Consider the following 22270-nt stretch of genomic DNA (forward strand, 5'->3'; position numbering starts at 1 on the left):
GGGTTGGAGGTCCTGGGGCCGACCGAGTTCTTCGCGAAGATGTTGGCAGGGCTGTTGGAGGAGGGGGAAGGACTCTCCCGATATGAGTTGGACAGGGCCCAAGCCGAAAGCAAAAGAGCCACCAAGGGCAGTTATAATTTGCTTCCTTAGGTTTCAGATTAAGGAGACAGTCCTGAGTTGGGCAAAGCAGAGGCGTGGGGTGAAGTGGGAAGGTGTCGGTATTCGAATATACTAAGACTTGACGGCGAGACTCACTTTCTAGGGCAGCTGGAACTGGCAAGAAGGCGTGCTGCCTTCGGACGGGTGAAGGTTTGGCGTGGTCTACTCGGCAAAGCTGAGGGTGAGTGACAATTCAAGAAGCTTCTGCTCGAGACGGTGGATGCGGCGGAGGGATTTGTGAAGACCGAATGACTGGGACTGAAATGAGAGATGGGACTGAGATTGGGACATGGACTGAGGGGATGATGACTGTGCTTAACCTGTATCTCTCTTTGTGGTTGTTTCTTGTTATGTATTTGTAGGGGAACAACTGGGGTTTTGGGATGGTTGAATGGGGAGGGTGGTTTACTTTTGTTTTTCGTGGGTTATAATTATATTGGGCTTTGGGGTTATGGCGGTTTTCTGGGATGGAGTATTGCATTGGGTTTGTTTGTTTGTTTTTGTTATCAGAGACTGGGTCATGGGGGGAGAGGGGTAGGGGGAGGGCTGGGCTCATGAGGGAGATGGGAGGAGTGAATTCGTGGAGGTCCCTACTCTCGAGGAAAAGAGAGTATTCGTTTTTCTCCCCAGTACACAAGGTGTACTCGAGGATAGACTTTTTCATGGTGCGGAAGGCCCTATTGGCTGGGGTTAGGAGGTCGGAGTACTCAACAATTGTGATTTCGGACCATGCTCCACATTGGTTGGATGTGGTTTTGGAGAAGGGGATGACCCAGAGATCGGGGTGGAGAATGGGCGTGGGATTGTTAACGGGCAGGAGCTTTTGTGATAAGATTGGTAAGGTGATTGAGGAATATGTGGGGATTAATTGCATGGGGGTGGTCTTGCAGATGGTGGCTTGGGAGGCTCAGAAGGCAGTAGTGAGGGGGAGGTGATTTTGTTCAAAGCTAAGATGGACAAGGAGGAGAAAGAGGAACACCAAAAACTGATAGAGGAGATTCTGGATGTGGGGGGAGATATGCAGGGGATCTGGACCCGGGTCTCTTGGCCAAGACGATGGAGTTGCAGGCGAGGTTCGACCAATTGGCCACAGGGAAAGTGGTGCGCCAGTTGAGAAGGGTGAGGAGGGCTGTTTACGTGTATGGGGAGAAGGCAGGATGTATGCTGCCTGACCAGCTCCGGAGGGAGATGGCAGCGAGGGAGATAGTTTGGGTACGGGATGGGATGAGGAAGCTGGTGGTGGCCCCGGAGCAGATCAATAAAGTATTCAAGGAGTTTTTACGGGATCTATACAGGTCGGAGCCACCGGTTGATTTCTATAAGAAATTTAAGAACACGTTGGCGCTGTTGATAGTGGGAGTGTTTCAGGATGCAATAGGTAGGGGTGTCTTGCCGCAAACTCCTATTTTGGGGAAAGCTCCTATTTTGTTGCTGCTAAAGAAGGTTAAGGATCCGGTGGGGTATGGGTCGTACAGTGCAGATGTGAAGATATTGGCAAAGGTGAAAGAGGGACTGTGGTGTGAGGTGCTGCGGAGGGTGAATGCTAATACTTTGTGTACGAGGTTGGGGCTGATACAGCTGAAGGTCGTAGACAAGACGCACCTCACAAAATCAAGGATGAGCCAGCTGTTCGAGGGGTGGAGGATGTCTGTGAGCGATGTGGGAGGGATCTTGCGAACCATATTCATATGTTGTTTTTTAAAATAAATTTAGAGTACCCAATACATTTTTTCCAAGTAAGGCCAATTTAGCGTGGCCAATCCACCTACCCTGCACATCTTTTCGGTTGTGGGGGCGAAACCCACGCAAACACGGGGGTGAGTGTGCAAACTCCGCACAGACAGTGACCCAGAGCCAGGAACGAACCTGGGACCTTGGCGCCAAAGGCAGCAATGCTAACCACTGCGCCACCGTGCTGCCCATGTTCATATGTTTTGGCCCTGCCTGAAGCTGGAAAGGTTTTGGAGGACGGTGTTCAGTACAATCTCGACGGTCTTGCATTTGGATGTGGAGCCCTGTCCGCTAGAAGCCATATTCGGGGTGTCAGATTGGCCTGAGTTTTGGGCGGGAGCGGATGTTTTCGCCTTTGTCTCACTGATCGCTTGCAGGTGGGTCTTGTTGGGGTGGAGGTCAGCTTCTCCACCCAGTGCCTCAGCTTGGCAGGGGGACCTGCTGGCGTTTTTGACCCTGGAGAAGGTGAAGTTCGAGTTGAGGGGAGCGAAGGAGGCGTTCTACAATTGTTACGGTGTGTTCATCATGCACTTTTGGGAGTTGGTTACCGGTGATTGTTGAGGAGAGGGGTGTTGGGGTGGGGGTGGGGGGGGTTCCTGGGTTTGAGTGGGATTGTTTTGTATTGTTGGGGTTGTTCTTTTTTTTTGTATGGTGCAAATGGGGAAAATTTGTTGAATTAAAATATTTTTTAAAAGTTCCCTTCCATGAGAAGTAAGCTAAATTTTCAACCGTTTCACAGTTGGCTTTTTCTGATGACTGCCTAGACAGGGTTTGAGCTCACACACTTTGGAATTTGTACCATAACCACTGCAGTTCAATTCTCTGCTGAAAATGACCTGACCCAATATCCAAACGTACCTTCAACAGGCACTGCTGCATAGTGTCAGTGGTTGCTACCATTGGCTGCTGTTCGAGGTACGCATATGAGAACCTGGGCCAATGTTCCCCTTCCCATTCCTCTTAATCCATGATTTCAACATTATTAAACGTCAAGTGTCTGCAATACATGATTGAGAACCAATCATTAGTTGCCAAACAAAGTTCATTATGATGTCCTAACCCCATTAGGCGTTCTCCCACTGATCAAAATAATCTATAAAAAATTGGTTTATAAACATCAGGTTCACAACTTCAATTTTAGCCCAAAATGTGCAGGGCCAAAGCAGGTTAATGAAGACTATTTGAAGCTTCGGGATTTCCACATGCATCCCCTTCATTTAATTTAGTTCTATTCTTAGACCACCTGGACATTTTACTGTAAATACCTTTCAAAGCAGCTGCTCAGATTTGTTTAAAATGTGTTTACTCCTTCAGTGTATGCTTTGTTTGTTTAGGCTTTTTATGATAGGTGGCAGGTTTCGATGTCAAGATCAAAGACAACAGCTGCCAGTGTTCAAATTTAATATATTAGCTCAATGAGTCACCAGTAGAAAAATACCTCAGGATGTCCCCAAGTGCTTCACAGCCAATGAAGTATTCAGTCAAGTTGGAGTTGTAGTACAGGAAATGTGAGACCCACGCCAGCAATATGGCAACCGCCTGATAATCTGTCTTTAGGTCTTGACTGAGGCTTTACGTATGACCAGCACACCAGGAAGAATTGCCTGGCTAATCTTCAAAATAGTGCCGTGAGAATCACCTGAGAGACTCCATTTGACATCTCATCTGAAAGGTGGTGCAGCATGTAGGAGCAGTTTCAAGGCCTGTGTATTGAGTCAGCTTCCACGTGGCGTCTTTCCTTGTGGCTCAACTCAGTACAGAGAGCAACAGACACATCAGCAATCTGGATAAGATGTCTTATTTATTAATCCAAGTTTGGTGACATGTACACGGAGATTAGATCTGGATAATGCCAAAATCTATCTACTGAACATTGATAAAAACACATCAACTATACAACTTCCAAAAATCAATACCCCTATCCCAGTTGGACGCGATCCAATCTCTGAAGCTGTCATGTTTAAACTTTATCCAATAAAATTGCGATCAACTCATGATTGTACGTCATAGAGGGCAGCATGGTGGCGCAGTGGGTTAGCCCTGCAGCCTCACGGCGCCGAGGTCCCAGGTTCGATCCCGGCTTTAGGTCACTGTCCGTGTGGCGTTTGCACATTCTCCCCGTGTTTGCGTGGGTTTCGCCCCCACAACTCAAAGATGTGCAGGCTCAGTCGATTGGCCACGCTAAATTGCCCCTTAATTGGAAAACATTAATTGGGTACACTAAATTTATTTTTAAAACATTTTTTTAAATGATTGAATGTCATCCTGTTAGTTGTGTTTACCAAAAGGCCTGTCATCAGTCTTAGCATCCTCAGTGTTTTTTTCCCCCATCTCAGCATCCTGTGCACCCATTGTTCATGAGGAACACGATGGCTGAACTGGCATCCTCTTTACTCCATAGATTCAGAAAGCCAGGATATCAAAAGTGACTTCCTTTTCGCTTCCAGAGGATGTCGGGGGCCACTGATAAAAACGTGTGTTTACTAGTAATTTGCTGATCACACATCTCCTGTGTCTCAGAAACATGGTCAAGTTAGCTAACCTAAATCCAAATCCCATCATGCATTGTGGCCACTGCTTGCAGCAGGAGTTTGATTACTTATTATTGCTATGTCTTAAAAATACATGTTTAATGGTTAATAATGATTACTCTGTACACTTCCTATAATTAATCTCAATCCTTAATAAACTAACTTATGTAAAAATACTCTAGTGGCATCCTAGCTATTCAGTTTTAAGAGGTCTCACCACTGGACACCCCCCTTCACAGCATTCCCTCAGTTCCACACTGGAGGGACAGACTAGATTTTGCATGTAAGGCACTGGAGTAGCACTTGGGCGCACAACCATCTGACTCAGGCATGAGAGAGCCATCAACTGAGCCACAACTGGCAAGGCAGAAGTAAATAGTTGGTTATAAAGGGCTCCGGGATGTCCAGAGGTTGTGAAAACACACCTTAGAAATGCAGGTTCTTTAGACCACGGCTGGTCTGTGCCCAAGTTGATGTGCTCATCTTTGATCGATATTCCTTTATAACGTTACCTCGTAAAAAGACACAATGGGTTGTCAGGGCGTCAAGGACCCACCATAATTAAGAATGATTAAAATCCTTTCAAAGTTTTTTTGTGGGCATGAAATGTGTTTTTTGTTTTATTTTCTGACTGTGGAATGCTTAACAGGATTCTGACGTTAATTTTGTGTCCCCCCTCAAACCCCCCCTGTACATATATGTGGTGTTCCTTTTGCCTAGACCTGGTGAACCATTTCTGTGAGCAGGTCCTCAGTTTCTTGCTTTGTCCCTACTTTCCCACTGTAGCCCCGTCCTCCCCTGCTGTTGACTCCGTACCCTTGCAGCGCACGGGCAGCCAGAACACGGCAACCTACCAGAGGCCCAGCTACGCCACCGGCCCAGCAGCCAATTACGGGGACCCTTACCGGACGCTGCAATACTGTCCCTCGGTGGAATCGCCGTACAGCAAGTCTGGACCAGCCATCCCACCTGAGGGCACCTTGGCACGGTCACCTTCCATCGACAGCATTCAGAAGGATCCCAGGTGAGTGCCAGCTTCTTTTGTGCTGTTTCATTTCTCAGGAGATGAATGCTGGTAAGAAGGCAACCAACTTTAGTGCGACAGAGAAAGGTTCACAGATTGTTGAAAGTGGTGGATCACTCCTCCACCACTGGCACACAGAAACAGCAGGATGCACCATTTATAAGATGCACTACAGCAACTCACCAAGGCTTTTTTGACATCACCTTCCAAGCCTGCAACCCTGACCACCCAGAACAACAAGGACAGCGGATGTATGGGAACACTGCCAACTGCAAGTTCCCCTCCAAGCCAAGCATCGTTCTGTCTTGGAGCTATGTCGCTGCTTCTTTATCTTCTTTGCGTCAAAGTCTTGGAACTCCCTCCCTGACTGTGGATGTACCTGCACCACACAGACTGCACCTGGACAAGAAGGTGGCTAGCTCACCACCTTCTCAAGGGCAGTTATGGCAGGACAATAAATGCTGACATTGCCAAAAGCTCTCACATCCCGTGAATGAATGAATGTATGTAACTTCCCTTCCCTCCTCTATTTCAAAATCTTTCCTTGTCTTCTTTTTTAATTCTCTTGTAAGTTCACCACCCCATATGATAGTTTCTTCCAGCAGCCATTCTTCAGTATGCCCCTAGGAGGTGCACTTGTGCCGTGCAGGTATTTATCAATAATTGCCAGATTTGAAGGAGGACCTTTTCTCCTCCCTACACCCAAACACAAAGAGCACCTCGGGCACCAATGTACTATTTTGCTCAACATGCTATTCTCAATGAGTTGTCCTCCTTGGACTGCAAGAATCAAGAGGATCCAGACCATGGATTGCCCCAAGACCACCTTCAAAGCCACTCCGTTATCATTTGATAAACTGCACTAAAATCAGGTTTGCAGCTCTTGTTGAACCCCCGGTTGCTAAAATGCACATTAGAAATTCCATTGGGTATATGCATGGAAGCTGTTGCAAGTTATTCCACTGCATAACCACATTCACAAATGGGTGTCATGCTGCGACACTGCTACTGGGCAATCTCTGAAGCAGCCCCTGAAAAAAAATAATAACCTTTCTCTGTTGTCAAGGGATTGCTGCCTTTGTTCAGGGGAATATTAAGGGATGAAGCTGTTTGGTTGCTGAACTGAGTTTGGGTTTTATCAGTACAAGGTGATTGTCTTTGTAGTCAAATTAATTTAGTGCATTGGTATTACTGTGCTAATAATGTAGTGACATTTTTGGAGCTTTCATATAGAGGGCAAATGTTTTCAGTTCAAAACATTTTTCTTGTCTCTTGGGTTCGGCTCAGAACTCAGTGCTGTCATTTTCCCTCAGGTCAGATGCCTGTGAAAGGGCATTGGATTAGACATGCATCGACTGTACATGCATGTTATTCAGGAAAGCTCCAAACTGTTCTATTACGCCTGTAAAGTTTCCGTCTCCATGCACACAATGTCCGAGCTCCTTGGGTTTTGCTTCAAGTTGCTTCTTACTTTCAAAGGGACTAACATGATTGCAGCGACATACTGTCTGGATTTATTAAGAGGAACCCCTTTTGGTTCAGTATGTTTCAAGGTTATAGTCTTATGATAAATTATTAAAGTCACTAAAGTAGTTGTCGCCGTCCCCCAGCGGTGTGTTTGACGGGGTGGGGTAGGGTGGGGGGGTGAAATTCTGAAACCTTGCAAGGAATCTCATAGAGGGTGGGAAACTGAAGCTTTAATTCTTGAGCAGGATTTGCATCTCCCCCCCCCCTCCCCCGCGCTCAGCCACCGCCCCTCCTCCCTCCCAACACCTGCTTGGTTGGTGCGTTTAAAAAATGTATCAGCAGTTTTGAAACCAGGCCTCATGCCATCACTGTTCACTGCGCTTTGTACCCGATATGAAGTCCTGTTTTTGTGAAGATGATTTTATTCTCAGTGTGGGGGGGGGGGGCTGAGAAATCTTGTCATGTCAACTTTGACAACTTTGTTTTCTCATTTTCTATCCTCTGTGTAATACAGGAGTTCAAAGCTATCAGGAAAAACAAAATCAAATGAAGAGAGCAGTACATTGTGTGAAATGCTACATCATTTTGTACCAGCTTGAATATTACACTTGAATATTTTAAGAGCTTCCAAATAAATCCCTCTAGCCTCTTGCCTTGATATTCTGTACCATTGCTTGATTGTACCGAGCTCTTCCGCTTTCCTATCTCAAATTTTTTTGAATCCCAAAGCCTCTCATGAAAAATTAAAATTTCCTTTAATTTGGCATTAAAATTCAGCAACTGTTCCTTCGGAGCGGGAAGTGTTTGAGATAAGAGAGTGTGTGGCAGTTCAGCAGTAATTTCTTAATGGGAGTTCGCTGTGTCAAGCTATAGTGTGCACAATAGGCACAGCCCTTCCTCAGGTTACCTGCCCTCCAAGATTGCCCCGGAGTCTTCAGGAATTAAACATTAACCTCTTGGACATTGCTGCAAACGCAGGAGGACATTACTGGGTCAGTAAAAAAAGTTGATCTTATTGAATTCTTTTGATTCTTATTTATAACGATGGCAGAGGTTGGAAAAAAGGCCGTTTCACTGGGTGGAGTGGTTGAAGGCAGATGGTCATGTAACAAAACTTCCAGGAGTGCTTCCGGCCCAGGCAACCCCAAATTTTTATTTACGTTCCCAGAGGGTCTGGTTGCAGTTGGCAAGGTCCGCACTTATTCACAATCCCTAATTATCCCAATTGGTGACCCAACATCTTTAGTAGTGTGTAGTGAAGGATGGTGTTAGGTAGTGAGTTTCAGGATTTTGACCCAGCAACAGTGAAAGATCAGTGACACTTTTCCAAGTCATGATAGCATGTGACTTGGAGGGGAACTTGCAGGTAGGTGTTGCTGTTCTCATGCATCTGCTGCTTTTGACCTTTGAGATGGTGGAGGACACAAGTTCAGAAGATGCTATTGAATGAGCCTTGGAGAGTTGCAACAGTGCATCTTGTAGATGGTGCACACTGTTGCCACTCTACTTAAGTGATGGAGGGAGTGGATGTTTAAGGCAGCTGCCGGCATGCTGATCAAACTGGCTGCTTTGTCCTGGATGGTATTGAAACGTTTGCGTGTTGTTGGGGCTGCATTCCTGCACACACTTTAGGGAAGGAAGTGTGCTGCCCTTACCTGATCTGGCCCAGATGTGACCTCAGACCCATATCTCCCCTCTAAAATGGCCCAGCAAGCCACTCAGTTGTATCAAATATCTGCATTGTCTATACTAAGAATAATATTCAGTGGACCACCCCGCGTAAGTTTAGGCATTGGAAAATGAAACAGTTAACCCTAAAAATCTCTCCTCTCCACCATATGGAGACTTCTGCTAAAATTTAGGAGAGTTGTCCCACAGACTAGTCGAGCGACATAGTCAGACTCACAGAATCATACCTTTTAGCCATTCTTCCATCACCATCTCTGGGAATGTGGTGTCCCACTGGCAGGACTGAACCACCCAAGCTGATGGCATGGCGGTGTACAATGATGAGTGAGCTACACTGCGAGTCCTCAACATTGCCTCTGCGCCCCATGAAGTCTCAGGGCAACATGTCAAACATAGGCAAGGGAACCAATTCTGATTACCACCTTCACTCAGCTGCTAAAAACAGTACTCCTCCATAGTGAACACTACTAGAAAGAATCACTGAGGGTAAAGAATGTACTCTGGGTGGGGGACTTCACTGTCCATCATCAAGAGTGACTTGGTAGCACCCTATTAATCTCACCGGCTAAGTCCTGAAGGACGTATGTGCCAGACTCCAATACAAAGGAAAAACCTACTTAACCTCGTCCTGAACAAGCACCTATTGAAGATGCATCTGTCCATGACAGTATTAATAGAATAGATTCACAACAGAAATAGCAGTTCAAGACTGGCATCCATGAGGCACTGTGGGCCAACATCACTGTTCTCTCAGTTCTGCAGGGTTGCACAGCGACAAGAAAGTTCCCACTCGGTTTGTGCAGAAGTCGGCCCCTTTAAGTTACCATGCTTGTGCAACCATGCAAACAAAAGCTGAAGGACCTGTGCGCTTAAACAAATCACCCGGATATCACAAAAATCCATTACCATCAAGCCAAGGGGTCAACCAAGGTTCAATGAGCACAGGAGAGCATACCAGGAGCAGCACCAGGCATAGTTAAAAAGGAGACGTCAAACTAGTGAAGTGACAATGAGGCCTGCATGCTAATTTGCACTGGAAGCAATATTCTTTAGACAGAGCCACATAATCCCACAATCAATGGATCAGACCAAAACTCTGGAGTCCTGATACATCCAGTTATGAATGTTGGTGAATAACTAAACAAGTAAAAAGATAATAAGGATGCTCCACAAATATCCCCATCCTCAATTATGATGAAGCCCACCCAGCAAGTGACTGTAACACATGAGGCTCAAGAAATTGCAACCACCTCCCTCCAAAATTGCTGAGGAGATGATCAACCTCACCCTCCTCCGTATCACAGGACCTCACCATCTCCGTACCCCACCGTCACAGAAACCAGTCTTCAGCCAATTTGATTCTCTCTACATTCCATGCAGAAGTGGCTGAGCACACTGAATATGGTAAAGGCTCTGGCTGCGATTATCAAGCCTTGTTGTGCTCTTGCTCAAGCGAAACGAGACTGGTGAATAGCGGGAGAGGTCAAAACCGAGAAACGCCAGGCACCAAACAGTTTGGAAAATCGGGATCTCGCCAAAGCGTGGCGAGAAACCAATTATCACCACTTAAACCCTATTTCCATACAATTAACGGGACCCACTCCATATCCAAAGAGCTCTGGTGTGCTGGGCTTGCCACCCCAGTGCTCAGTGGGGGGACCCTTGGCTGGGGGTGGGCAACCCTCCACAGGGTGGGCCGCCATAGGAGGATGAGGGGGGGGTGGCGCTGGGGGGGCAACCACTCGCGGCGCCACCATGGCAACCCCTGGAATGCATGTACCCGTTCTGGGAGCAATCCTTGTCCCTGCCTGTCTGCCCATAACGACCACCCATAACCCCCGTCAACTGACGAGGCCTCTGGCCGTGCAGCTGAAGGCTATTGCTAATAGGGAATTGGCAATTGTGGTTCGGTGAGCACTTCACATATCCCAAGTGGATTCCCGTGAGTGGGCAGGCCATGTAGCATGTGGGTATCATTGCCTAGCATCCCGATCAGACCACGGTGTCTGGACACTGTATCTGAACACTGCAGGAGGCAACACCAAACACGCAGCAGCCAACATCCGAACACCCAGGGAATGGGACACAGCTCAGGGAACATCTCCACGGCCGGAGGGTGAGAGGGCACCACGGGGAGGGGGAGATGCCTGGAGAGATGGGCCAAGGGTTCGGCGGTCAACCCACATCGCGGATGAAAATGACAGAGGCATCATAATGGTTATGCACAAGGGTGTTTAACGGCCCTGGCTCACTTGTCATCGGCACAACCGTGCCGTTCTGTCTTGTGCGCTGGCTATGAGACATGGCCTCATCAGATGGGTGGAACTCTGGGGAGCTGATAGCCACCATCCCCACTCCATGGGACTGGTCCAGGCTAGCATTCAGTGCTCCCTCCGCCTGGTTGGTGCCCATAGGGCCCTGGGGTTCACCTTGGGACGGAGGGGCAGCTGGTTCGAGCCCCGTCTGCCCCTGCATCATCTCTGCCAGCCCTGGCAGTTCCCCATGGTCTGCACCATTGTGCTAATGCTCTCGGCGATGCTCCTCAATGACTAGGTCTGCAGCACCTTGGCAATGCCCATCTGTGACTGGGACAAACTCCACAGCACATCGGCCATTCCCATCTGAGAGGAGGATATGTCCCGCAGAACCTCAGCAAGGTCAGCTTGGTACTGAGTGACATCCCCCAGTGAGTCGGACATTCTGCCGAGACCCTCAGCCATGGCCATCACCGACTGCGCGACGCCTTGAACACCTTCACTAGTGGTGCGAAGCCGTGTACAGGCTCTCCACTGCGATCACCACCCTAGCCCCTAGCAATGTTGGCCTCGGTGCCACGCGTTGCCGGCACCATCTCCTGCGCCAGTAGCCTCTGGGACTCCTCCGACCGGCTATGGATCTGCTGGAATGACGCTGACATCTCCCTCTGAATGTCCCAGCTGCTCCCTATTGTCTTGATCAGCTCCAGCTAACTCTGTTCCATGGGCTCAGCATCAGGCTGGGATCCAGCTGGGTCCTGGGATCCAGCAGCCCTCCGACTGCTGTCTCACCTGGGGGTTCCTGCCTCCACCTGATGTACATACTTGTGCAACTCGGCCAACGTTGTCTACCTCATACGCTGCAGGAAAGGATGTCCCGAGTCATGGTACATTTGGCGAGACCATGCAGACGCTGCGACAACGGATGAACGGATATCGCGCAACAGTCCCCAGACAAGAATGTTCCCTTCCAGTCGGGGAACATTGCAGCAGTCAAGGGCATTCAGCCTCTGATCTTCGGGTAACCATTCTCCAAGGCAGCCTTCAGGACACGCGACAACGCAGAATCGCCGAGCAGAAACTGATAACCAAGTTCCGCACTCATGAGTATGGCCTCAACCGGGACCTTGGATTCATGTCTCATTATGTTCACCCCCCATCATCTGGCCTGGGCTTGTGAAATCCTACCAACTGTCCTGGCTTGAGACAATTCACACCTCTTTAACCTGAGATCATTCCTGTCTCCAGTCGCATCATCTAGACCTGTAAATACTTAATCACCTGCAAAAACTCGCATTCAAAGCATCATCTTGCAATATTGAATTTGTCTATATAAGTGGTTGTGGATCCCACCTCTTCATTCACCTGAAGAAGGAGCTGCGCTCAGAAAGCTAGTGATTCAAAACAACCCTGTTGGACTTTAACCTGGTGTTGTAAGACTTCTTACTGATGTACATCAGCATCATATTGTGCCCCCGAAGCCTGTCCACTAATGGTTACCACCGAGGTGTGTGTATCTGCGCTGGTGGAGGGTGGGGATGACAGCTGTGCCGCGACTATTACGGTGGCATCCTTGGGGCTCTTCCCCGAGATGGTTTCCTGGGAGACTGGAGAGGATGTCACCCGGGATGGGCCGGTACCATCAGCTGAAGGACCTGCGGGAGAATGGACATGTGGGCAGTGGGAGGGATGGGTCAGTCAGTAAGGCAATAACAACTCAGGTTTGACAGGTCCTCTGGGTGGAGCCTGGTGGTTCCTCACCTCTGCGGCAGCCGCCAGTTTCCGCGTGGGTGACCGCACTGTCCTCGGCCACACTGGTCACCTCCAGGGCACGCTCCTCGAAGGTGGCATCCCAGGCCAGTCTGGGCCCCTCTCCCGGCGATTGTGGGACAGCTTTTCCTGAGGAGACATTGAGAAGGCATCGTTAGACACAAGTGGTGGAAGGGTGGTGTGCAAAGGGAGGGTTGGGGCGTGGATGCTTCTGTGGGGAGGACAGGTCTTTGGGGGGGGGTAGGTGGGGCATTGGTGCCTACTCTCTCGTGCTGCCCGGTATAGGTCTTACCTTTTTTTGGTATTGGAGGTCACTCCTCCTGGTCACACTTCTGGCGCTCATTTCTAGTTTAGCAATATCCTTCCTAAAATAGGGTGACCAGAACTGATCACTGTATTTTACAGACCTCTATACGTTCACCCCTAAGCCTCCTGTGCTCCAGGGAAAAAAGTCCCAGCCTATCCAGCCTCTCCTTATAACTCAGACCATCAAGTCGTGGAGCTTCCTCGTAAATCTCTTCTGCACTCTTTCTAGTTTAACAATATCCTTCCTATAATAGGGTGACCAGACTGAACACAGTATTCCATGTGTGGTCTTACTAATGTCTTGTACAACTTCAACAAGACGTCAATATTCTGACCAATAAAACCTATCATGCTGAATGCCTTCTTCACCACCCTGTCCACCTGCGACTCCACCTTCAAGGAGCTATGAACCTATAATCCTAGATCTCTTTGTTCTGGAACTCTCCCAACTCCCTACCATGAATTGAGTAGGTCCTGTCCTGATTTGATCGACCAAAATTCACCACCTCACATTTATCCATATTAAACTCCATCTGCCATTCATCGGCCCACTGGCCCAATTGGTCAAGATCCTGTTGCAATCTGATATAACCTTCTTCACTATCCACTATGCCACCAATCTTGGTGTCATCTGGAAACTTACTAACCATGCCTTCCAGATTCTCATACAAATCATTGAAATATATATAACAAACAACAGTGGACCCAGCATTGATCCATGAGGCACACCACTGGTCACAGGCCTCCAGTTTGAAATACAACCCTCGTCAACCACCCTTTGGCTTCCGTCGCCAAGCCAATTTTGTATCCAATTGGCTACCTCGCCCTGGATTCCGTGAGATTTAACCATTTGCAACAACCTACCATGCGGTACTTTGTCTAAGGCCTTGCTATACCACAAGGAAAAGCAAGTCATCATTGTCTGTTGCTCTCACCTCATTTTGTTTGCACTAAGATGTCATTATGTTATTCAAAATCTTGCAAATGATGCATTTCCTATCTGCATACACTATTTCCTCTTGTCACAATTTGCAGCTAAACATTTCTATCAACATTTGCTATTGTAAATTACTGTGCTTGACAGTGCATTCAATTTCACTATGTAAGTTGCCACATGTAGTTTCACACCCTGACCATGATGTGACTCATGAATAAGCTTCAGAAACTCCCACTCTCCCACCATTCATGGGCAGCAGTCTGGTTAATTTACTAATATATTAGACTAAAGTACTATGTTGTGTTCCCTTCAGTCTGTTTGCCTCCTTACAATAAGGCAGTGATTTTGACTCAAGTTTGCACAAATATAGAAAAAAGGCTCGTCTTACATGACCTCAGGATGTCCCAAAGCGACTTACAGCCAATGGAGTATCTTGGGAGGATAGTCACTGCTGTGGGAAACATGTCAGCCAATTTGAACAGTTTAAAGTCACACAAACAGCAATGGGGTAAATGACCAGATAATCTGTTTTCTTTCAGTTGGTTGAGGGATAAATATTGGCCTGGACTCCTTTGTTTTTCTTCAGAGTGTTTTCGGATTTTTTTGTTAGTATGGGAGAAGTACTGTGGTTTTTTAAACACCTTATTCAAAAGCCAGCACGTTCTCAGTGCTTCACTAGAGGTGGAAGCTAAGCACTAACATCATGTTGTATGTTCCGTATAGTTGTATAGTTGAACATTGAGTGTTCATTGATAGCACATAACCATGTACATGTAATCAAGGTGTAGCCCAAACTATGAGCTAATGCCATGCTTGCTTCTGCACAGGTCTCTGCCCAATCCACAACTGACCCTAGTCTCAGGTTATCTGCCTCTTTACATCGTGCTGTGGTGGGACAGTATCCCAGTCCCACATTAACCCTTGCTCTGCCAGATGCCCTGATAATGCCAGATGCCCTGATAATGCCCAGTCCAAAGATGTGCAGGTTAGGTGGATTGGCCATGCTAAATTGTCCTTAGTGTCCAAAATTGCCCTTAGTGTTGGGTGGGGTTGCTGGGTAATGGGGATAGGGTGGAGGTGTGAGTTTGGGTAGGGTGCTCTTTCCAAGAGCCGGTGCAGACTCGATGGGCCGAATGGCCTCCTCCTGCACTGTAAATTCTATGATTCTATAATACAGCAAGCTGGAGCTGTGGGAGGAAACCAGAGCACCCGGAGGAAGCCCACGTTCTTACCATATCTGTGTGGGTTTCTCCGGGTGCTCCGGTTTCCTCCCAAAGTACCGAAAGACGTTCTTGTTAGGTGAATTGAACATTCTGAATTCTCCCTTTATGTACCCAAACAGGTGCCGGAGTGTGGCAACTAGGGGATGTTCACAGTACTTCATTGCAGTGTTAATGTAAGCCTACTTGTGGCACTAATAAAGATTATTATTATTATGAGCAAAATCTCCGGAGTAGTCCTTGAACGTTACCTTCTGGCTCAGAGTTAAGAATGCTATGCACTGAGCAACAGCTCACACAGAATGAAGCAAATGAAACACAGGCAGGGAGGGTCCACATTACGGAGTGAATATCTTGTGCATTCACCCTCAATTGATGCTTTGATGTTCGATGATTGTATAAAAGCACACACTTGTGGCAGTAAAGGATGCTGCATCAAGTCACCAATTAGAGAACCCAAATTAAACCCCTGCGGAAATCCTCTTGAAAATTACTGAACAAAGTCATGTTAAATTAACCCTTTAAGACTGCCAGTAGGTCCAGAAGAATTTCTAAATGCCTGGGCTGACGGGTTTTGTACATTATCAGCTGACACACTGCGATGCTGAAACAAACACAGATAATAGCTGTTTGGAGCACTAAATAATGATCTTTCAACAGTTTATGGGGACCATCTGTTAGGACACTCTGCATTAACTGGACGTTTCTATTAGAGCAAAGAAATTAGAGTAGATTTTATAGTAATTTGACTGACTGGGCAGTACAGTATTTAATCTAATTTCCTGGTTAGGGATGATAACGTTAAAGCGATTGGATTTTTGTTTTCATTCTTTCTTTTAATTAAGCACTTTAATTTAACAAGCTGGTTAGTGATGTGTTTCGTGGCCATAGTCTGATTTTTATCTTTAATCCTGTTATCTTTCGTTGCTAAGACGTCCATTGATTCTTTCCATGGACACCCCTCCTCGTCTTAACAGTTTGTCTTATTTGAGCAAGGAGCTGAAAAAGCAATAGCAAAAAAGATCCATGACGTAAAGCAGAATAATAAAAAGGTATAAAGCGCATTTGCAAAGTACCTTTCATGACCCAGGATGTTCTAAAGTGCTAGAAAGGCATTTAAATGCTTTTGAAGTAAAATCACTGTTGTAATGTAGGAAGGATGGCTGTCAATTTACGCACAGCAAGCTCCCACAAAGAGCACAGTGACAATGGTCAAATAATTTATTTTGTTTCAGTGGTGTTGGTTCAGGGATAAATATTGGTCAGAATACCATAATAAACTAGAATATACATCACAGGAGGGAATAAAAAATATAAGGCACCAATAGAAGAGGCTAGCTACTGCTTCCACAGGCATGTGAAATGAAAATTGCTTATTGTCACAAGTAGGCTTCAATGAAGTTACTGTGAAAAGCCCCTAGTCGACACATTCCAGCGCTTGTTCGGGGAGGCTGGTACGGGAATTGAACCCGCGCTGCTGGCCTTGGTCTGCTTTACAAGCCAGTTATTTATCCCACTGTGCTAAACCAGCCTGTGCTAAACCAGGCTGGTAAGGGGGCTGGTTTAGCACAGGGCTAAATCGCTGGCTTTCAAAGCAGACCAAGGCAGGCCAGCAGCACGGTTCAATTCCCGTACCAGCCTCCCTGAACAAGTGCTGGGATGTGGTGACTAGTGGCTTTTCACAGTAACTTCATTTGAAGCGATTTTATTTTTTTTCAACCAGCTTGTAGGTTGTTCCCAGGAGTTATTACAATTTTGTCCCATCACATTACTATTCAATTCATGAAGCCAGCTGACAAGAAGTATTTACGCACACTCACGTTACCGTCTGCTCAGTCATTCTTATCTCCACTCTTTCTCTGGTGGTGGTTCACAGTCTGCACACTCCCCACTACATTCTAATAACATCAACTTGCATTTTGGCAGCATCTTTAGCATGGAAGAATGATGCTTCAAAAAAGTGTGGTCAGGCACTGAGCCAGGCAGCTAAACAGTTGGTCAAAAAGAGGTGGGTTTTAAGCAAGCAGCATCTTCAATGAGAGGAGAGAGTTGCAGAGGTTTGGAGAGGGAACTCAGAGTTCAGAATGATAGAGGGAATCAATGAAGTTGTTGTTTTGTTCGTCGAGTAAGGGTGGCGTTTTAAAATCATGGGGAATCAAAGAGTTGAATGATTCTACATGAAAGGCAACAGACAGAAGGAATAAATTAATCTGAAGACCATTGAAAGAAACAGTGTAGGGGTGCGTTCGAGAGATGACAATGTGTATCTGGGGAAGGAGCGACACAGCAGGTGATGTGGCAGGAAGACAGGACCACTGGTTTGAGGTCAATCATTGAAGTGATTGGGGCTGGATTCTTCGATTTTGAGGCTATGTCCCCACGCTGGCGGTCAGGATTTGTCAGGAACTTTGATTCTCCAGCCGATCTGCGATTTTGGTATTGGCGACCGGAGAATCCCGCCCAGGGTGTCAGAGCCTGCCTCTCGAGAAAGTCTTCTACTGTTGTACTTCCATTTTAATGTCCACTCACTTAGAGCCCAGCAATGAATTGTTTACTCCGCTCCCTAATTCATTTAAGAGCGACAATGATTTCATGCAGTGTTCAGATCAAAGGCTTGCAGGGTGGGGGGTGGGGGGTGGTGGTGTGTAAATATGTGTAGCTAGTGAATATTAGTCATCGCTCCACTACTTCATTTCAGGTCAGTTGTTCAGTCACATTGCAGCTGCTTTTTCAGCCGTTCTGCTTCGACTGCTCCATCCTACTGCCTCTTCCCTGCTGCCAGGTCATTGAGTGAGCAAAGTGTGCTGGTAATATTGTTCGCTGCTTGGGAAATTATTTGGCAGGATCATGTCACAGGGCTCCTCCACCTTGCCTCTTAGGATTTGGCGATCACATCACAGTTCAGTCCCATTATTGAATATAGTTCTATCAGTGGGCAGCATGGTAACACAGTGGGTAGCACTGTTGCTTCACAGCTCCAGGGTCCCAGGTTCGATTCACGGCTTGGGTCACTGTCTGTGCGGAGTCTGCACGTTCTCCCTGTGTCTGCGTGTGTTTCCTCCGGGTGCCCCGATTTCCTCCCACAAGTCCCGAAAGACGTGCTGTTAGGTAATTTGAACATTCTGATTTCTCCCTCAGTGGACCCGAACACGCGCCGGAATGTGGCGACTAGGGGCTTTTCACAGTAACTTCATTGCAGTGTTAATGTAAACCTACTTATGACAATAAAGATTATTTTTTTTTAAAAGCATTTCCGACCTGAATTCTACTGTCGTTCTAAATCTCCCACTTTTTTTGACGCGGAGCTCCAGCCAGATAATTGCAGCTTTCTGCTGGTTCAAGTTGGATGTTTTATCTCACTAGATATTGAAATAGGGAGAGTTTTATTAAGATTTTTATTTTGTTAACAAGTACAACTGTCTTCTGGAAAATAGCATTTTGGCAAATCTTTGTTTGGTCTAAAATTGCTCAGAATTACATCAGTTCTTGAGAAACTAACGGGCACAATGCAAGGAAAGGGTTAAGAGAAGCTTACTGCTGGCACAATTGGAAATGTTGAATCTAAGGTTTTAATGATGCATTATAAATTGAAAAAGTCACAAAGAATTACATAGGAATTGCAACATGAAAGTAAACCTTTCGACCTAGATGGCCCATGCAATATCCTTCACAAAAAACAGTAGTTCCAGTCCCATGTGATCAGCCAAATCTCTTTATCGCCCTTTCCTTCAATTATCTTATCTAACCTATCCTTAAATATTGACACAGCCTCTGGTTAAACCACTAACTTCTGCCGTGCATTCTCTAGCCTCGTAACCCAGGCCGGAGTTCTCCAGTTGTTGCAATTCACTTTTCCGTCGGAATGGGTGGTTACAATGGAACATCCCATTGACAAGCGGCAGGATGTTAGAATCTCGCCGCCAGCGAATGGCGCGCCGCCAAATAACACGCAGCTGGGGAAGCAGAGAATTCAGCCCCCATGCGTAAGAATAAAGTTGCTCCTGCTTTCTGCCCTTAGAAAGAAAAATCAACTTGCATTGATATCGAGCTTTTTTGTGACCTCAGAACATCCCAAAGAACTTTGTAGCCAATGATGTACTTGTGAAGTCTAACCATTGGGGTAGTGTAGGCAACACAACAACCAATTTGTGCTAGATCCTGCAAACATAATTTACCCCCCCAGCTCCCCCCTCCCCAGCTTCACTTTATCCTCAAGTATAGGATGTTCTACATAGTCTTGACATTTTGTGTCCCTTAGCCACACAAGGATCCGCACCTCTCTCAATCCCAATCAGTGACATTCCCAGTGACAGATTGAATCAGAGCAGGCTTGACTGATTGGCACCTCTATCAAGACAAGATGATCAAGTGGCAATGACAGACTAGGGTTAGCAAATCCGTCACTAATGAGTTAAAATGTTGAATATTTATTTTGAAATCCATGCAGCTCTTGTAAGGCTTTGGGCCAGAATAATTTCCAACCTGCTTCCATCCTTCCATGTTATGTACAGTCAAGTTAAATTACATAGAATTACACAGAGTCTACAGCACAAAATCAGGTCATTTGACACAGATGGTTGACTCTGCCATTTCTACTCCACAAAAACTGCATCCCAGCTCTCACCATCTAACTCGATCAGCATATCCTTCAATTCCTTTCTCCCTCATGCTTCTTTCTAGGTTCCTTTTAAATATATCTGTGCTATTCGCCTCACTTACCCCTTATGGCAACGAGGTCCACAGTCTCCATGCACTTTGTGAAAATAAAATTTCTCCTGAATTCTTTATTAGGTTTATTAGTGACCAGCTTATACTTACGGCCCCTAATTCTGTTCTCCCCTGACTAGTGGAAACACATTATTTGGGCAAGATTCTCCGGCCTTCCCGCGGCATGTTTCTTGGCAGCTGATGCGCCCCACTGTTGGCCGGCAGCGGGATCTTCTGGTTCCGCTGCTGTCTATGGGATTTCCCATTGCATCCATCGCAAAGCACCAGTAAGCGGGGGTGCGCTGTCAACGGGACCAGAAGATTCCGCCGGCGTGAACGGCCGGAGGATCTCGCACATTAGGTACACTATCGAACCACTCGGTTACAAAGTGCTTATTAAAGCAGAAGAATCTATATGCCATGATCAGGTTTTGTAACAATTATACAAGTATATAAGTAGTCCCTCGATAGTACAGATCATGAATATTGCTGAAACAATGGGCATGCTGTCGAAGCTGTTTTTCTTGTAATCTCCCAGGATAGATGCAAGTATTCCAAATTTCAAAGGGAACAACAATTTGTACTGTATGAGGAAAAGGGTGCTGATGTTTTAACAATTGGAGTATGATTGGTTGAGCTGTTGCATGGGGGAATACACCAAGAAGCAGTTACCCCCTAAGCTTTTATTTAATAAAAAAAAGCACAATGCCTGGACATGTTCTCTCTGTTTGCAGAGGAGAGAGTCCTGCCTATGAACATATGTAACTTCTAGCAAGTGTAAGAGAGCCACATTGTCAGGCAAATTGATCATTGTAAATTGGTTGTTAGCTTGCCTTTTAGCATACTCAGGGTTGTTCAGCACGTGGTGTCCAATGTTGGAATCACATTGAATGTTGGACAATATGTTCTGAGTTTTGCAAGCAGGGGTTGCATAAGTACAGTCAGTAATCTGCCTGATGCAAACAGCGGGATGCATACACTGTTTGTTACAATCCACTGGGTCCCTGTCTGTGCAGAGTCTGCACGTTCTCCCTGGGTTTCCTCCGAGTGCACCGGATTCCTCCCACAAGTCCCGAAAGACGTGCTCTTAGGTAATTTGGACATTCTGAATTCTCCCTCCGTGTACCCGTACAGGCGCCAGAATGTGGCGACTAGGGGTTCAGCACAGTAACTTCATTGCAGTGTTAATGTAAGCCTACTTGTGACAATAAAATAAAGATTGGGCCTGGGTAGGAAGCCCTCAAGAGTAATGGTAGAACCCTCAAGAGTATTGAAAGTCAAAGAGATCTAGGAGTACAGGTCCACAGGTCACTGAAAGGGGCAACACAGGTGGCGAAGGTAGTCAAGAAGGCATACGGCATGCTTGCCTTCATTGGCCGGGGCATTGAGTATAAGAATTGGCAAGTCATGTTGCAGCTGTATAGAACCTTAGTTAGGCCACACTTGGAGTATAGTGTTCAATTCTGGTCGCCACACTACCAGAAGGATGTGGAGGCTTTAGAGAGGGTGCAGAAGAGATTTACCAGAATGTTGCCTGGTATGGAGGGCATTAGCTATGAGGAGCGGTTGAATAAATTTGGTTTGTTCTCACTGGAACGATGGAGGTTGAGGGGCGACCTGATAGAGGTCTACAAAATTATGTGGGGCATAGACAGAGTGGATAGTCAGAGGCTTTTCCCTGGGGTAGAGGGGTCAATTACTAGAGGGCATAGGTTTAAGGTGAGAGGGGCAAGGTTTAGAATAGATGTACGAGGCAAGTTTTTTACGCAGAGGGTAGTGGGTGCCTGGAACTCGCTACCGGAGGAGGTGGTGGAAGCAGGGACAATAGTGACATTTAAGGGGCATCTTGACAAATACACGAATAGGATGGGAATAGAGGGATACGGACCCAGGAAGTGTAGAAGATTGTAGTTTAGTCGGGCAGCATGGTCGGCACGGGCTTGGAGGGCCGAAGGGCCTGTTCCTGTGCTGTACATTTCTTTGTTCTTTGTTCTTTCAGAGAGTCGGTGTAGACTCTATGGGACAAATAGCCTGCTTCTGCACTCTAGGGATTCTATGGATTCTTTTGATTAGCTAATGCTTCTTCAACTGGTTTCTGAAAATACTCCAGTTGCATTTCAATAAATAGCCTAAGAAGTAAAATTACTTCTTTGAATTTTTAATAAAATCATTCGCATGACATCTGTGTTGCTGGCAAGGTCATCATTCATTGCCCAACTCTAGAATTGCTGCTAAGGAAATGGTGGTGGGATACCTTTTTGACCCAATGGTAGTGGTTTGATATAGCGAAGTGGCTTGCATAGCACTGAAGAGTTATATTGATTTGGGACTGGGCGTACATATAGAACATACATAACCACCACCCCCACCCTGGAATGCCCGCTGGCATCGGGACATTGTGGCCCTCCCAATGGGCCCCCCCTCCCCCTCAGACTCCACACTCCGCTGAATCCGCTTTAGGCTCTGCCCCTTTG

The 22270-nt window shown here is 46.6% G+C and overlaps 1 protein-coding gene across 7 annotated transcripts in view; it reads left to right on the top strand.

The window, feature by feature from the left end:
- LOC140425471 (catenin delta-2-like) overlaps positions 1–22270 on the top strand; it is a 1686689-nt gene that overhangs the window by 1240108 nt on the left and 424311 nt on the right. For all 7 annotated transcript variants that reach the window (XM_072509780.1, XM_072509779.1, XM_072509782.1 and 4 more), the window contains one exon: positions 5208–5445. In XM_072509780.1, coding sequence (XP_072365881.1) covers positions 5208–5445 — 238 coding nt within the window. The remainder of the gene's footprint in view (positions 1–5207; positions 5446–22270) is intronic.

Source organism: Scyliorhinus torazame, chromosome 6, assembly GCF_047496885.1.
Source record: "Scyliorhinus torazame isolate Kashiwa2021f chromosome 6, sScyTor2.1, whole genome shotgun sequence".
Taxonomy (NCBI): Eukaryota; Metazoa; Chordata; class Chondrichthyes; order Carcharhiniformes; family Scyliorhinidae; genus Scyliorhinus; species Scyliorhinus torazame.